Source organism: Carcharodon carcharias, chromosome 19 (assembly GCF_017639515.1).
Source record: "Carcharodon carcharias isolate sCarCar2 chromosome 19, sCarCar2.pri, whole genome shotgun sequence".
Classification (NCBI taxonomy): Eukaryota; Metazoa; Chordata; class Chondrichthyes; order Lamniformes; family Lamnidae; genus Carcharodon; species Carcharodon carcharias.
Window position 1 is genome coordinate 90,647,577 of NC_054485.1, and position 18,107 is coordinate 90,665,683.

Here is an 18,107-nt window from a genome sequence, read left to right on the forward strand (position 1 = left end):
AGGGCTCACATGACAGACTGGTCAGAAAAGTGAAATCCCACAGGATAAAGGGGAAGGTGGCAAGTTGGATCCAAAATTAGAAATTGACAGAAAACAGGATAATTTTTGCGAATGGAAAATGGTTTCCAGTAGCGTTCCACAGGGCTCAATGTTGGGGCCCTTGCTGTTTGTTGTATATATTAATGAATTGGATTTAAATGTGGGAGGCATGATTGGGAAATTTGCAGACGACACAAAAATTGGCTGTGTAGTTGATAGCGAAGAGGATAGCTGTTATCTCCAGAATGATATCAATGGTTTGTTTGAGTGAGTGGAGAAATGGCAAATGGAATTCAATCCAGAAAAGTGCAAGGTAATGCATTTGGGGAGGGCAAACAAAGCAAGGGAATACTCAATAAATAGGAGGATATTGAGAGAGGCTGAGGAAGTGAGAGATCTTGAAGTGCATGTCCACAGGTCCCTGAATGGGAAGGACAGGTGGATAAGGTGGTGAAGAAAGGATATGGAATGCTTTCCTTTATTGGACAAAGTATTGAATACAAAAGCAGGGATGTAATGCTGGAACGGTATAAAACACTGGTTAGGCCACAGCTGAATATTGTGTACAGTTCTGGTCACCGCATTACAGGAAGGACATAATTGCTCTGGTGAGAGTGCAGAGGAGATTTACAAAAATGTTGCCAGGGCTTGAAAACTGCACCCATGAGGAAAGATTGGATAGGCTAGGGTTGTTTTCCTTACAACAGAGGCAGCTTAGGGGTGACCTACTTGAGGTGTACAAAAGTATGAGGGGCCTAGATGGTGAACAGGAAAGACCCATTTCCCCCAAGGTAAGGAATCAATTATCAGGGCAAAGGTTTAAGCCAAGGGTAGGGAACCATTTTCTTATCACAGGCCATTCACACAGACAAAATCAGTCGCAGGCCATAAACACAAAAATCAATTTTTAAGAGAAAATATAGAAATGTTCAACTCACCTGCTGTTATAATGCAATTGCTGAATTTTAATATTCTATTAATATTATTATAGTAATTTAGCTGACTCTTTTATCCAAAGCAAATTCATAACAATGACGGTACATGCTATTTTGAAGGTGCTACTGTCATAGGTCTATATTTTTTTTTTAGAAATCTTGCTGCAGGCCGGATGAAATTGAGCAACGGGTTGGATCCAACCCACAGGCCGTAGATTCCCCACCCTGGATTTAAGGTGATTGGTAGGAGGATGAGAGGGGACATGAGGAAAAGCTTTTTCGCCCAGAAAGTGGTGGGCATCTGGAACTCACCACCTGAATTGGTGGTTGAGGCTGAGATGCTGAACTCATTTAAAAGATATCTGGATCTGCACCTGAAGTGCTGTAACCTGCAAGACTTCGGACCAGGTGATGGTAAGTGTGATGCTGAGGACCTCCAGAGGAGGCTGAGATGGATCATCCACAAAGTCCATTAGATGATAAAGCAAAAGCAGAATAATTAAAACATGTTAAATCGAAAGAACATGGACTAGCCTCTCTTAGGACAGGATTTTGGCCCAGCGACAGTGAAGGAACAGCAGTTGGAGCAAAGGAGAATAGGAATCAGTGGAGAAAGATTGTTCGCAGTGCGGCAACCCTCTGAATGAGGATGGATGAAAGGCAAGACAAGACAAATTGAAAGAGAAGGAAATTCTCAGGATACCTTTTTGTTTCAAATTAATCTCATTAAATAGTCTCATTCGAATTTAGTTTGACATTTTGGTTTCAAGAAGATTCATGAAACCCCTCAAGTTAGTTTCCAATGTTGGGCTTCACCAGAAACATCATGGAAATGGAAAATTCCTGTACTTCCAAGATGAGTCAGATTGGGTAGCTCTTCTGGAGTTTCCCAGGAAATTCTTGTGAATTTTGCAGTGAACAATGGCCAAGGTATCCACTATTCTTTCTTTGTTACTGGTTCATACATGAGCAATGGTTGAACAAAGGAAGAAGGGGTAATCACTCAAAAAGCTATTGGGAGGGGTTGGTGAGTAGAGTTGAACCATTTCCAACAGACGATCATAGAAATATTAAATATAGAAGCCAAACAGAGTGAAAAAAGGCATCAATATACCCACTACATCAGGCATATGACAACCAGCTTAAGCAAGTGCAACCCAACCTGATGTCAAAGGATTGAGGATTCCAAGAGCTAAATAAATAATAGGCAAGTTTCCGACAGAAAACATTACAGGCAGACATGACATGAAGTGCCACACTGGCAGGAAAGTTCAGCTTATGTACAAAATTTAATTTTGTCTCGTGTTGAGGCTACAATCAGGTCAGCCACGATTTTAATGGTGGAGCAGGCTCAAGGGATTGAATGGCCAACTCCTGCTCCTAATTCGTATCCAACGCAAGCGAGCTGAGGTTAGAGTCACCATCCTTGGCATCAAGGTTGCATTTGACTGATTGTGGTATCAAGGGTCCCTAGCAAAATTGAAGTTAATGGGAATCGGTGGTCGGAATCATGCATAGTTCAAAGGAAGGTGGTTTTGGTTGAGCCAATAATCTCAACGTGCTACAGGAGTTCCTCAGGATACTGACACTGGGCCCTACCATCTTCAGTTGCTCCATCCATGATCCACCCTCCATAAAATTAGAAATGGGGATGTTCTTTGACATTTGCAGCGTTCAGTACCATTTGCAACTCCTCAGATACTAAACCAGTCCATGCCCACGCGCAGCAAGATGTGGATAACATTCAGCTTGGGCTGATAACTGGCAAGTAACATTTGTGCCCCGCAAATGAAAGACAATAACCTTCTTCAACAAGGAAGAACTAACCATCGCCCCTTGACATTCAATGGCACTACCATCAACACATACGAACATACGTAATACGAGAAGTAGGCCAATCGGTCCCTTGAGGCTGTTCCGTCATTCAATAAGATCGCGGCTGGATCTGCTTGTGTTTCGAATTCCACATTTCCATCTATTCTGATAACCCTTGCCTAACAAGAATCCACCTCTGCCTTAAAAATATTCAATGACCCCGCCTCCACCATCTTCTGAAGCAGTCACACAATCCTCTGAGAAAAAATTTATCCTCATCTGTCCTAAATGGGTGGCCCCTAATTTTAAAACAGTGCCCCCTAGTCCTGGACTCACCCACAAGTGGAAACACTCTTTTCACATCGTCAAAACCACTCAGGATCTTATATACTTCAATCAAGTCACCCCTCACTCTTCTAAACCCCAGTGGAAACAAGCCCAGATATCCAACTTATCCTCATAAGACAACCCACTCATTCCAGGTATCAATCTAGTAAACCTCCTCTGAACTACCTCCAATGCATTTACATCCTTCCTTGAATAAGGAGACCAAAACGACACACAGTATTCGTGATGTGGCCTCACCAATGTCCTGATTAACTGAAGCATTTCATCCCTACTTTCATGCTCAATTCCTCGCTTAATAAAGGATAGCATTCCATTCACCTTCTAGATTACATGCTTTACCTTTTGGGACTTATGCACTAGAACACCTAGATCCCTCTGCTCCTTGGAATTCTGCAACCGTTCTCTGTTTAAGCAATGCTCTACTCTTTTACTCTTTCTGCTAAAGTGAACAACTTCACATTTTCCCATCCTGGCAACTAGCATTGACCAGAAAGCTAGCTGGACCAGTCATTAAAATACTGGGGTACAAGAGCAGGTCAGAGGTCAATTCTACAGCAGGTAATTCACCATCTGACTCCCCAAAGCCTGCTCACCATCTATAAGGCACAAGTCACGAATAATGGAATACTCTCCTCGTTCCTGGATGAATGCAGCTTAAACAACATTGTTACGATGGGCAGTCATTATACAAATTTTTAGAAAACTGCTCAAAAAGTTACATTTTTAACCCTTGGTTTGAGTTTAAAGACTGTTTTCAACATGGACTCTGGGGTCAAATGACCTCATTTGTGGATCTGACCACTACTAGCCAGATGGTAGCTCAGACTACTCAAGATCGATCAAAAAGACATTTGAAATTTAATGAGCATTTCCAAAAGTGATGGCTTCCCTCTAAGAACAATGGAGTCCAGACTTGAAAGACATGTCCAGACTTAAAAGGCATTTGGGAATTCAAAACTGTAATGGAATTACCACTCACCTTATTTGGAACATGATTCAACATTGATACAGCAGCCATCTTGGCTTGCCTGCTAAAAGTATAGGAAAGGCAGAGCCTGCTGCCTGGAGACAGAACCATCTTGAAACAGAAACTGCTTCTCAACAAGGATAGACAGAGAAAGGCATCTAGAAAACAGCAAGGGTTCCGCTGCAAGTAACTGGGCACTTTGAAAGTGCTGCACCTGCAGAACCAGGAGCAAGGAACCTTCTCTCTTCCCCATATCCCAGTTCCATCTAAGCTTCCTGTGAAAGCAGCCTTTAACTATTCAACTGTAGAAGCCATTGCAGCTGCTGAGACAATCCTACAACCTCTAAACCTTCATTTCAGACAATGCAACCTCAAAAATAGCATGCCTGCACCGAACAATAGAAACTGAACTGATTCATTTTTATAAGCATTGTTTTTATCTTCAACTATAACTAATCTTTATAGATGCATTAGTGATTTTTTTTTTAAAAAAGTAACTTCCAGAGCAATAGCGTGAAATAAATTAACCTTAGTGAAAAAGACTTGGCTGCTGGGTTATTTTTAAACTGACTCACCCACTCCAAGGATAAGATATACAAACTCACATACAAATACATTGTTCATGGGCGACTTTGGGGAAACATCTTTTAAAGCATCTGTGGCAACATTCAAGAAGCTTGACATCATCCAAAACAAAAAAAGTACACAGGCAGAGGGGTAATGGATGACGGCCAGAGTATCTAAGAGAAACAGGCAGGTGGTACAGGAATCTCCTGAGACTCTCTCACTCTCGAACCATTCCTCCATTTTGGTAAGCAAGACGATGCCTCTGAAGATTTTAGCAAGAGCCAAATTCATGGCACCACAGGTGGCTTTGCTATACAGGAGGGGAGCAGGAAGAACTGAAGTGCTATAGTGGTATGTGATTCCATAGTGAGGGGAGCAGACAGGTGTTTCTGCAGCCATAGATGTGATCCAGGATAATATGTTGCCTCCCTGGTGCCACGGTCAAGGACATCACAGAACGGCTGCAGTACATTTATTTGGGGGGGTGGGGGGGTGGGGGAACATGAACAGACAGAAGTCGTGGCCCACATTGGGACCAATGACATAGGTAGGAAAAGGAACAAGGTCCTGAAAGCAGATTTTAGGGAGTTCGGAAGGGAATTAAACAGCAGGACCACAAGAGCGGTAATCTCAGGATTACCCTGAGTGCCACAGGCTAGTTAGCCCAAGAATAGGAAGATTGAGCAGTTCAATACGAGGCTGGAGTAATGGAGTAGGAGGCAGGGCTTTCGATTTGAGGCATTGGGACCAGTTCTGGGGCAGGTGGGACCTGTGCAAGGAGGATGGGTTACATCTTAACAGGACTGGGGCTAATGCCCTCGCAGGAGGTTTGCTGGTGTTGCTTGGGAGGGTTTAAACTAGATTGGCAGGGGGATGGGAACCTGAGGGGAAGCTCAGAGCGGAGAGGAGAGAAACTGGCAGTGGGAAGTAGAGAAGTATTAACTGGTAAGGAGGATATGTCAAAGAGTAGTACCAAGGTAAAGAGAATACTTGGAGAGTTTGATAGAAGTAGAGTTGGCAATGGTAATTCATTACATGGGGTCAGAGTAAGGGGGAAAAGTAAAAAAGCTTATATCAGGGTAAATGTGCATGGAGTGTGGTTAATACGATTGGTGAACTACAGGCACAGGTTGACAAATGGATTTATGATATTATTGCTTCAACAGGGACCTGGCTCAAAGGACAGCAGAACTGGGCGTTAAATATTCCTGGGTACGAGGTGTTTAGGAGAAACGGGAATGGAAGAAAATAGTCGGGGGTGGTGGGTGGGAAAGAGTAGCAAAACTGATTACAGATGGCATTACAGTACTGGAGAGACAAGGCGTTGCAAAGGGAACAAGGACGGAGTCTCTCTGGCTAGAGATAAGGAATGAAAAAGATGCATTGACATTGATCAGTGTAGTGAATAAAACATCGTATAGTGGAAGGGATGTAGAGAAACAAATCTACAAAGAAATTACAGAGAGATGCACGAATTATGGAGTAATTATAATGGAGGACTTCAATTATTCAAATATAGACTGGGATAGGAATACTTCAAAGGGACAAGTGCGGCGAGAGTTCCTGGAATGTGTTAAAGATAATTTTCTGCAGCAGTATGTTTCCAGTCCAACGAGAGGCCAGGCACTGTTGGACCTGGTTCTGGGGAATGAGTTGGCCTAAGTGGATCAAATGTCAGTAGAAGAGCATTTAGGGGACAGTGACTATTGTATCATAAGGTTTAAGTTGACCATGGAAAAGGACAAGGAACAATCCAGAGCAGGGATAATTAATTGGGGGAAAGCCAACTTTGATGGGATGAGAATCTGAGTCGAGTGAGTTGGAACCAAATGTTAGCAGACAAGACGGTGGCTGAACAATGGACCACCTTTAAAGAAAAAGTATCGCAGCAATTTAGAGGTAAATTCCCTTGAAGGCGAAAGATAAGACAAATAAATCCAGAACCCCCTGGATGACGAGAGGTAGAGGTGAAGATGAAAAGGAAGTGCACGTATGACAGATGTCAAGTAGAAAATACAATGGAGAATCAGGCTGAGTGCAGAAGGGCTAGAGGAGAAGTGAAAAAACTACAAGAAAAGCAAGGACAGAGCATGAAAAAGAGGTTGGCAGGTAACATAAACAGGAATCCCAAGGTCTTATATAAGCATTTAAATAATAAAAGGGTAGCAAAAGAAATAGTAGGGCTGATTAGGGATAAAAAAGAGGGACTTGCATGTGGAGGCAGGGGAAATAGCGGAAGTATTAAACAAGTACTTAACATTTGTCTTTACAAAGAAAGATGCTACCCAGAGGAGGTAACTGGTACACTTGAAGAATTTACAATTGAGAAGGTGATGTTGGAAAGGTTATCTTTGCTTAAAATAGATAAGGTACCAGGACCGAGTGAAGTGCATCCAAGGGTACTGAGTGGAGTGAGAGTGGTAATTGCAGCTGCACCAGTCATAATCTTCCAGAGGACTGGGGAATTGCAAATGTTACATCATTGTTCAAAAAGGGGTGCAAGGATAAAGCTGGGCAGCTACAAACCAGTCAGTTTGACTTCAGTGGTTGGGAAACTTCTGGAAACTAGTTCAAGACAAAATCAATAGTCACTTAGACAAGTGCAGAATAATTAAGGAAAGCCAGCATGGATCCATTAAGAGAAAATCATGTTTCACTAACTTGGAGTTTTTTGAGAAGGTAACAGAGAAGGTTGATAAGGGCAACACTGTCGATGTAGTGTATATGGATTTTCAAAAGGTATTTGATACAGTGCCACACAACAGACTTGTGAACTCATGGAATCAAATGGAAAATAGGCACTTGGGTAAGAAATTGGCTGAGGGACAGGAAACAAAGAGTAGTGATAAATGATTGCTTTTCAGATTGGAGGAAGGTTTGTCATGGAGCTCCACAGGGGTCAGTGTTGGGACCCTTGTTGTTCCTGATATATATTAATGACCTAGGCTGTGATGTTCAGGGCATGATTTCAAAATTTGCAGATGATACGAAGGTTGGAAATGTTGTCAACTGTGATGAGGATACTCTTGAACTTCAGAAGGGCATAGACATGTTAGTGGATTGGGCAGACAAGTGGCAGATGAAGTTCAGTGCAGAGAACTGTGAGGTGATTCATTCTGGCAGGAAGAATATGGAGACACTGTATAAATTAAAGGGAGAAACTCTAAAAGGGGTGCAGGAACAGAAGGACCTCAGTGTATACGTACATAAGTCATTGAAGATGGCAGGGCACGTTGAGAGAGCAGTTAATAAAACAGAGTATCATAGGCTTTAATAGGGGCATCAAGTACAAAAGTAAGGAGGTCATGTTGAACTTGTATAAGACACTAGATAGGCCTCATCTGGAGTACTGCGTCCAGTTCTGCTCACCATACTTGAGGAAGGATGAGAGACATTGGAAAGGGTACAGAGGAGATTCACAAGAATGATTCCAGGGATAAGAAATTGTAGCTATGAGGATACATTGGAAATGTTGGGATGGTTTACCTTGGAGAAAAGAAGGGTGAGAGGAGACTTGACAGAGTTATTCAAGATCCTGCAGGATATAGACAGGGTAAAAAATGAGACAAGAGGCATCAAAAACTGTAAGGCACAGATTCAAAATAGTTGGCAAAAGCAATAAAAGTGATGAGAGGAAAATTTTTTTCACCCACAGGATGGTCGGAATCTGGGACTTCTTGAATGGCTGGTGGAGGTAGATTCAATCAAGGTATTCAAAAGGGAATTGGCTTGCTATCTGAGAAGAATATGCCAGGTTATGGATGTAAGGCAGGGGAGTGGGACGAGATAGAATGCTCTTTCAGAGAGCCAGTGCAGACTTGATGGGCCGAATAGCCTCCTTCTGCACTGTAAAGATTCTGTGAAAAGAGCCCCCTTGATTGGCACCCCATCCATCAACTTAAATATTCACTCCCTGCACCACAGGTGCCAGTGGCAACAATGTGTACCATTTACAAGATGTACACAGCAATTTCACAACTCTCCTTTGACAGTACCATCCAAACCCACTATTTCTACCATCTTGAAGGTAAAGAGCAGCAAACCCATGGGAACACCACCACCTCCATGTTTCCCTTCAAGCCCCACACCAGACTGACGTGGAAATATATCGGTCTTTCCTTCACTTGCTGGGACAAACACACATGGATTGCAGGGGTTCAAGGTGTTTCACACTACCTTCAAGGGCAACTGGGGTGGGAAAGAAACACAGGCCTCATCAGCGACGTTAACATCCCATGAACAAATAAAAACATCTATCACATTTAAAATTAGAAATATAAAAAAGAAAAAATGTCATTTACCCTGATTTCTTCTGCCTTGGAGCTAAAAGTTTACAAGCTCCTACCAAATCTGTTCGTGGTCACCAAGGAAATAAATTACCAAGATTTCCGACAATAAGATTTTGTAGCCAACACATTCTCACGTTTAAATGGTGTAATGTTCCCACTATGAGAAAAAGCATGTCTTCCAATTTAACAACTTAGAACCAGAGAATACTATAACACAGAAACAGGCCATTGCACCCAAAGGTTGATACATTTATGCTAAACTTTGAAAGAAAAGTCGGGAGATCACTTCGAACAAAGATTCCTCTCACATCTCCTTCTCTTTCACTAAGTTGCAACTTTAAAGAGAAAACAAGTAGCTGCGCCAAGTCATACATCATTGCTTACCATCTTTTTGCATCCTCTTCCTGGTTTTATTACTGCAGAAGAAGGGAAAACACACATGAGAATCACGCCAGATTTTCTTGCACACAAATAAGGGAGCTTTATCCCCAGTTTATTGCTTCATTTCCCTGCAGAAGTTATGCAATCTCTCACAGCTGACTACGGGACTGTGGCCATTGCAGATAATCAATGCTAATCTGATGAACTGATCAAGCAATGCAGCAGTGTCAGAAATTAAAGCTGCTTCAGAGTCTAGCAGAACAATAAACATGAATTTCATTTCTTCAAAATGCATCTTGAACACATTCAAGTGCCACAAATCCAGATCAGGATTACAATCCAGTCTTGTAACTTTGTCTTCACCTCCTCCCCAACCCAATCCCTAGAGTGCTGCCTGAACTCACTTCCCATTATGCCTAACCCTTGTCGTGACGAGGTTTTTGTTAAGAAAAATCAGGAAAATTGATCCCCTACACCATTTAAAAAGAGAATGCAGTTCTCCAAGTCATAGAATTGAAGAGATATTACAGCACAGGAGGTCACTCAGCCCATTGAGTCTATGCCAGCTTTCCCCCACTTCATCCCCATAGCCCTATAAGTCTATTTCCTTCAAGTTTTCTTTTGAAATCACTCATCATCGCCATTTCAACCATCCTCGTAGACAGCATGTCTTCCGCAAAACCTTAAATCTGTGTCCCCAATCCTGTACCATCAGCTAATGGGAGCAATTTTTCATTGTCTACCTTATCAAAACCTGTCATAATCTTGTACACTTCTATCAAATCCCCCTCAATCTTTGCTCTGAGAACCACCTTAGCTGCTTCAACCGCCTCAGCTTGTTCAAAATTCTTCATCTTTGGAACCATTCTGGTAAATCTGTCCTGCGTCCGTAAGGACCCTCCCATCCTTCCTAAAGCTTAGGCATAAATCACCATTTAATTTTCTTTTGCCAATGTTGGACACAATACTAGAAAAAACTGTGCGCTCTCCTTAGAATAAGTGCTAAGAAATTCTTCATTCAACCATAAAAGGGCCGAGGGTCCTTCATTTAACAACTCTTTATTTAACCTTTAACAACATTTCTGACATTGCATCCCCATCCCAGTCACAAATACTACCCCAAACTGCTCAGGTCATGCTGCAGTGCTTGAATCAACAATCTTCTGACTGAGAGGTAAGAGCTATCATTGAACCCAAACTGAGGTTTAAAAATTAGGCACAATACTATATAAACAAGTACCTTATAAGCAAGTTTACATTTCAGCCTCTGTATTTTATACTGTATCATAAATTTTACAAAATTCTTTATTCATCATCTGAAATTGGCCTCACCCAAACCTCAACATGATCCTTCCGCTTAACTCAATTTTGAAAGATTAAAATCAACAATTATACTACTGAGTGTTTTACTCACAAGTGAGCTTATTAAAATAATTCATACACTCAATTATGCTTCCAAGTGGCAACACTCAATGTCAAGTTTAACGCCAGTTTTGCTTAAGTTTTTAAAGCTATTTAGCATTTTAGTCCTCCTTTCTTCTCCCTAGGTTTGGCACCGCCAGCTGAAAGCTTCTGAAGCTGTAGCAATCTGTGCCAAATCCCCTAAAGTCATGTTCCCAGCACCGCTCACCTTCCTCCTCCTCCTCATCATCACTGGCTGGCACTGAGAGCTTACTCAGGTTCTCAATCACTGTATCAACATCCTCATCCTTTTTCTTCTTATTCCGTTCTTTTCTCTTATCACGCTTTTTCTTCTGTTGCTGTGCAGCACAGACAAAACAAATGAGCAGAAATCATTACAGCAGAATAATGCTGTACAGAAGAAAGTAGCAGTCGCATTTATAAGGGCAGCATATGATGACCCCACTATTTGCAGTAGGAACGGAATCAATCACATCTCAAGGCTGCACTGCTGTAAGTGACTTTACACACAATTTCTATTATATACTTCACTCATTCAGGGTATTGTGCTGCTTTCATCAGAAAGCTTTGCTGATTGGGCATGAGTTCTGTCTGTTGCAGGTGGCAGCTTTTTAAAGACTGTTTTGTAGTGAAACAGCTTGTTTTGCATTTAGTCCCACCTTCGATTCAATGGCTGACACAGCAGAGTCAACAGACACTGATTTATATAAGCGCCTTATAATATTGTTGAAATGCCTAAAGCACTTTACATAGTGAATTGTTTTTGAAGTGCTGATCCTACATCTGTGTGTGTGAAGAGCTGACAGATTTGGTTGATGACAGCCAGTAATTGCATGAGTAGCATGAACATATGAACAGTCAGATTCCATGGGACACACTCTGCTGCAAACTTCATTATAGCTGAGTCCAAACATGGACCAAAGAGCTGAATTCCAGAGGTGAGGCAAGTGATGACCTTTTCATCATGGTAACAACTGACTGATTGTGGCAACAGGGAGCCCCAGCTGAAGCCAATTAGAATCAGGGGGAAACTCTCCACTGGTTAAGAGTCATGTCTAGCAGAAAGGAAGGTTATTGGTGGCCAATCATTCTCAGTTCCAATTCTCAAGGTACTGTCCTAGGCCCAAACATCTTTAACTCCTTCCTCAATGACTTTTCCTCCATAAGATCAGGAATGGGGATGTTCGCTGATGTTTGCACAGTGTTCAATACTATTCACAACTCCTCGGATACTGAAGCAGCCAGTGCCCGCATGCCACAAAACCCTGGGCAACATTCAGGTTAGGGCTTTCCTCCATCATAACGTTAGAAGCGAGATTGTTTGCTGATGACCACACAGTGCTCAATACCATTCACCAGTCTTCAGATACTGTTCACTGATGCTTAAAGTATTCAGTCCCACATGCAACTCCTCAGATAATGAAGTAGTCTGTTGTCGCATGCAGCAAGACCTGGATAACATTCATGCCACACATGTGGGAAATGACCATCAATAAAAGAGAATCTAAACACTTCCCCATGACATTCAACAGTATTAACAGCACTAAATCCTACATAATCTAGGGTCACTATTGACACGATATGTAACTGTACCAGCCACATTAGTATATTAGCTACAAGGCCACAGGCTGGTTATTGTGGTGAGTGGCTCATCTCCTGACTCCCTAATGCCTGATCATCTACAAGACACAAGTCAGGAGTGTGATAGAATACTATCCACGTGCTTGGATGAGTGCAGCTCCAACAACACTCTGAAGCTCGACATCAAGGAGGATAAGGAAGCCTGGCACCCAATGCACCACCTTAAACAATCAATCTCTCCACCACTGTGGCTGGAGTGTGTTCCATTTAAAAGATGCACCGCATCACCACTTCTGCCACCTAGAAGAGCAAGGGCAGCAAGCACATGGGAACATCGCCTTCAAATTCCCCTTTTAAGTCCTACACCATCTTTCCTCTTCACTGGGTCCAAATCCTGGAACTCCCTCCCTAACAGCACTGTGAGGGTATCTTCACCACATGGACTGCAGTGGTTCAAGGTGGCAGCTCACCACTTTCTCAAGGTCAATTTGGGATAGACAATAAATGCTGGCCTTGCTAACGATGGCCACATCCCATGAATGAATAAAAGTCAGTGTGTACCTAGACATCCAGATGCTGACCTAAGCTGTGCACTCAATTCTCTTTCTCTAACCCCTTCTACCAGCCTAGTGCCATTACAAAATCATGGCAACGTTCCCTTTACCTGCTGTTCTGTGATGAGTGCCTCTTCTGCTTTCACTTGCTTATCATCAGCCGCCAGCTCCTCAAAGAACTGGAGAAAGAAAGGAAATAAAAATATCATTGGATAGTGAAGCTCATTTCATCCTGGGAGGCTGTTGTTTCAGATAAAGTTGAGGTCTTTGATGGCTGACAGGCCCAAAAGTAAAAATTGTGTACACAAGTCATGTCCTCTTAATATAATAGAAACAGAATACGACAGTATTAAATATAAAAGTTAGTCACCAGAACAGACTGAAAGGGGATCTGAAGCCAAACTTGGGAGAGTGACATCAGTCAATGAAACAATAACTTTACTTGCTTCGGGAATGCTACTACTGCAGGAGTGAGTTAATGACATGGTCAGGAGTTACAACATAATAAGATATCTTACTTGGAGCAGGGGGAAAATGAAAAAGATGAAAAAAAAGGTCTCAGTTACATTCCCACAGGCTGAGCTAGCAGTACGAATCTGGTAGCAAGACAGTGCCTCATTGTCACATTGTTAGGAAGAGGTAAAAAAAAAAATCAGGAAAGTTGCTGCTGCTGATTGTTATCTATGGAGATCACTGTTGGAAGGCATACTAATGCCTTGGCTGTGGTGCTTTTCACAGCCAGACAGACTGGCAACACTCATTATTGAGGTTGTGCACCTGAATGGTCACCATGCCAGGAGGAAAGGGAAGAATACCAGCAAAAAGGAATTTGAATATGAAACAGTGGAAAGATTTCAAACCCATGCTGTTTGCCCACTTGTGACAAACCTAATAGAATGGAACACAACAACACCAACACATCTGTGGCCGTACCTATGTATACATTCATGCACAGTGGGGCCAATGCAGACATCTACATAAAAGACAGGCCTCAGATACAGAAATCACAAGGTTACAAATAAACTCCTAACCTATAACACCCAGTCACAGCCACTCTCAAAATGGGGGCGTGATGGAAGGAGGCATATCCCACATAATGCAAAGGATGACATTGCCACAAGCAGGGGTGGACTAACTATTCCAATGACTTGGCCTGTCCACAGATAGGAATAATTCCGAGAACCTGACCGCAGTGTTCAAAAGGTAATATAAAACAATCTATTCTAGAAAAGAAGGTATATACAGTTATCTACATACCGATTTCTTGGCCTTCTTATCCTTCTTCCCTTTTTTCAGGACTGTGTGAAAAATTAAAATTCAGTGTCAGAAAACATTTAATAGGAATGCAATGATAGAAGCTGCAAGCTGATGTTAGCATGATTCAGTTAGGAGTATTCTCACCCAAATCAGAAGGTCCATCTTAAACTTCAACAACATCACAGAACAGGATTTAGGCTGATACCAAGCGTGCAATACCAAGGAAGTGCTAAAATTCAAGCCTGCATTCAATAATTCTGAGTTCAGTCTTACTATTATATCAGTTGACTCACACTGCCTGCCTATATCTAATTTCAAGCTAGCAAAACTCAGGGATGGGACAACCATACTCTTCCATGATCTGGACTGGATATTTGGGATTTTTGCACATGTGCTTCTGCAATCCCTTTGAAGGCAGACTGAGTGGGCACTCAGTGAGACAAGGCTGAAGTGTTAGGTTATTTCACACCATCCAGCCATACTTACAGCCAGTTGGTGAAGGAGACGACCAGAAGTCAATCTTTCTCAGTTTTACATTTATTCAGAAGGCAAGACTTTACAAATGTACCAATCCTAGCAGTGCCCCCCACCACCTGTAACGTAAACTTAATTTATATAATTAATAGTAGTATCAGTTGTAATTAAATCGCACCCATTATACTTGGCTTCCCATAGGAAGTTCATGAATTTGCTGTGTTATTCCACATGGCTGGACTGCCTCACTTAATTTCAGAATTATTTTACTTTCAATACAGCTATTGATATATAAAAAAACTGAAATCCAACATTTGGGCCCCAACCTGGGGGCACAACCTCTCTGCATTTACTGTTCCATTTTTAAGGCCAATCTGTCTAATCTGTTAGCTTTGAAAAGGATTAACCTCTTCAATCCAATTTCAAAATGATCCTGCTGACTCCAAAAGGAGAGTTCTTGCAACAAGACGATATGAACCATCTCCAGAACCACAATGATGCTAAACAGAAAGGGGCTTCTCAGGCCTGTCCCAGCTCCAATTAATCCCATTCTCCTGCTCCTTCCCCATAACCCCTCAATTTTTCCCTCTTTAAGTATTTATCCAATTCCCTTCTGAAAGTTGCAATTGAATCTGCTTCCGCCACCCCTTTAGGCAGCGTTTACCAGATCACAATGACTCTGTGTAAGAATCATATCACATTTCCTCCAGTTAAACATCAGAAGGCCATCTGCACTGTCTTAAACATACCCTCGGCATTTCTTGACAGGACAAAGTTATCAACTCAGAGGTCCTGGAACATGCTAATTCCATCAGTGTACATTTATTACTAAACCAATGACGTATGCGCTGGCTTAGCCACGTTCATCTTCTGTATGGTGAACTGACCACTGAGCCACAACCTCGTGGGTGTGCATAACTCAGGTACCTGCAAGAGAGATATGAAGATGGTGGATACTGACAACTAGGAGACAGCCATGACCTCTGGAAGTTGACTGTTTGGAAGGGCATTGGAAGAAGTGAACAGAAATTAAAAGATCAGCTGGCTGAGAGAAGGGGGCCCAGAGAAAACAGAAGCCAGTGAATTGTGCACCTTCTCAGCCCAGTGTCTTCTTCCGTAGCAAATGCAGAATTGACTGCCATGTTGGAGTGGGGTTCCTGAGTCATATCATGTGATGCTTAACACAATGCAAGCCATCATCTTACAAGATGAAGGGCTGACACCACATTTATGAGAAGACATCCAAAGGTGGCAATGCTGTCTGAGGAGGAGGTGACTTTATATTATTATTTAATAAAGCAAAATTCCTAATTGCTCCATCTTCAGCTCATTGTCAATTTCAGTCGAATGCCTGTGAAGTACCGCAGGATGTTTTCCAATGCTAATGGGGTTTTATAAAAGGTGTCAGTCCTGCTAGAAGGGGAGGGGGCAGGTAATAACACACTGTGCAAACCAATCCCCGGGATTTACACGTTTAATGTTATTGGGGTAACAGCCAGCTGGGAAGATCAATCCCTGGGGTTTATATCCTCAGTTTTATTGGGGATAACAACTGGCTTTGAGGATCACTCCAGGGTTTATATCCTCAGTATTATGGGGGATAACAGGTGGCTCTGAGGATCACTCTGGGGTTTATATCCACAGTATTATTGGGATAACAGCTGGCTTTGAGGATCACTCCAGGGTTTATATCCTCAGTATTATTGGGATAACAGCTGGCTTTGAGGATCACTCCAGGGTTTATATCCTCAGTATTATGGGGGATAACAGCTGGCTTTGAAGATCACTCCAGGGTTTATATCCTCAGTATTATGGGGGATAACAGCTGGCTCTGAGGATCACTCCAGGGTTTATATCCTCAGTATTATGGGGGATAACAGCTGGCTCTGAGGATCACTCCAGGGTTTATATCCTCAGTATTATTGGGATAACAGCTGGCTTTGAGGATCACTCCAGGGTTTATATCCTCAGTATTATGGGGGATAACAGCTGGCTCTGAGGATCACTCCAGGGTTTATATCCTCAGTATTATTGGGATAACAGCTGGCTCTGAGGATCACTCCAGGGTTTATATCCTCAGTATTATGGGGGATAACAGCTGGCTTTGAGGATCACTCCAGGGTTTATATCCTCAGTATTATGGGGGATAACAGCTGGCTTTGAGGATCACTCCAGGGTTTATATCCTCAGTATTATGGGGGATAACAGCTGGCTTTGAGGATCACTCCAGGGTTTATATCCTCAGTATTATGGGGGATAACAGCTGGCTTTGAAGATCACTCCAGGGTTTATATCCTCAGTATTATGGGGGATAACAGCTGGCTCTGAGGATCACTCCAGGGTTTATATCCTCAGTATTATGGGGGATAACAGCTGGCTTTGAGGATCACTCCAGGGTTTATATCCTCAGTATTATGGGGGATAACAGCTGGCTCTGAGGATCACTCCAGGGTTTATATCCTCAGTATTATGGGGGATAACAGCTGGCTCTGAGGATCACTCCAGGGTTTATATCCTCAGTATTATGGGGGATAACAGCTGGCTCTGAGGATCACTCCAGGGTTTATATCCTCAGTATTATGGGGGATAACAGCTGGCTCTGAGGATCACTCCAGGGTTTATATCCTCAGTATTATGGGGGATAACAGCTGGCTTTGAGGATCACTCTGGGGTTTAGATCCGCAATATTAGTGGAGATAACAACTAGCTTTGAGAATCAGACCCTATAAAGAGACATTTTTATACATTAAATCCCAACCCCCCCTCCCGGGCTCCATTCCCGCTCTCCTCTGCCACTCCAGGCCTGGAAATCCCAAGTTGAGCTGAGCCTCACCCTCCTGGGTCGATGGGGCCGTCGGTTCCTCTCCGTCCACCCACTCCTCTTCTTCCTCCCCGTTGCCGGCCGCCGCGGCCTTCCTTCTGGCTCGAGGCATCGGCCCTGTCTCTCTAGAAAGTTCCAATAGGGTCTGGAAAGCGCTCGTGGCTCCGCCACTGATTGCCCCAAGGACCCGGATGCTCTCACCAATCGGCCTTCACGTGGGAAAAGGTCAGGGGTGAGGGGGGGGCGGTGATGAAAAGAGGCGGGGCACGTAGCAAGCAAGCGCATTGACACGCCCCTCCAAAAATGCAGGGCGGCAAACTGCGGCTGCGCATTGGAGAAATGTGGGCGGGCACAGCAGACAGCAATGCGCAAGCGCATTTACGCTCCAGTAAACAAGGCCTCAAGCCGCGGCTGCGCATTGGAGAAAGGTCGGTGGTGGGCACGGCAACCAGCACTGTGCAAGCGCAAAAACTCTCCAAATGGGAGGCGGCGAGGTGCAGCTGCGCACTGGACAAAGGTCGGCGGAGCAGCAACCCAGGTGTGCGCATGCGCATTAACGCTCCAAATGCAAGGCTCGAAATGCGGCTGAGCGTTGCTCTGGCCATTTTGCATCGTGGGTGCGGATGAAGTGAAGCGCTCGTGCCAGATGCAATGTCA

The 18,107-nt window shown here is 43.1% G+C and overlaps 1 protein-coding gene across 4 annotated transcripts in view; it reads right to left on the reverse strand.

Moving 5' to 3' along the window:
- Positions 1-17,671, reverse strand: part of abcf1 (ATP-binding cassette, sub-family F (GCN20), member 1) — a 79,023-nt gene extending 61,352 nt beyond the window's left edge. For 2 of the 4 annotated variants that reach the window (XM_041212960.1, XM_041212958.1), the window contains exons 1-5: positions 17,463-17,671; positions 14,156-14,196; positions 13,009-13,077; positions 10,972-11,101; positions 9,345-9,376 (exon numbers count right to left, since the gene is read on the reverse strand). In XM_041212960.1, coding sequence (XP_041068894.1) covers positions 9,345-9,376; positions 10,972-11,101; positions 13,009-13,077; positions 14,156-14,196; positions 17,463-17,562 — 372 coding nt within the window. In that variant the 5' untranslated portion in view covers positions 17,563-17,671. The remainder of the gene's footprint in view (positions 1-9,344; positions 9,377-10,971; positions 11,102-13,008; positions 13,078-14,155; positions 14,197-17,462) is intronic. The other 2 variants (XM_041212961.1, XM_041212959.1) reach the window with 1 other exon arrangement.
- Positions 17,672-18,107: the final 436 nt, after the last annotated feature.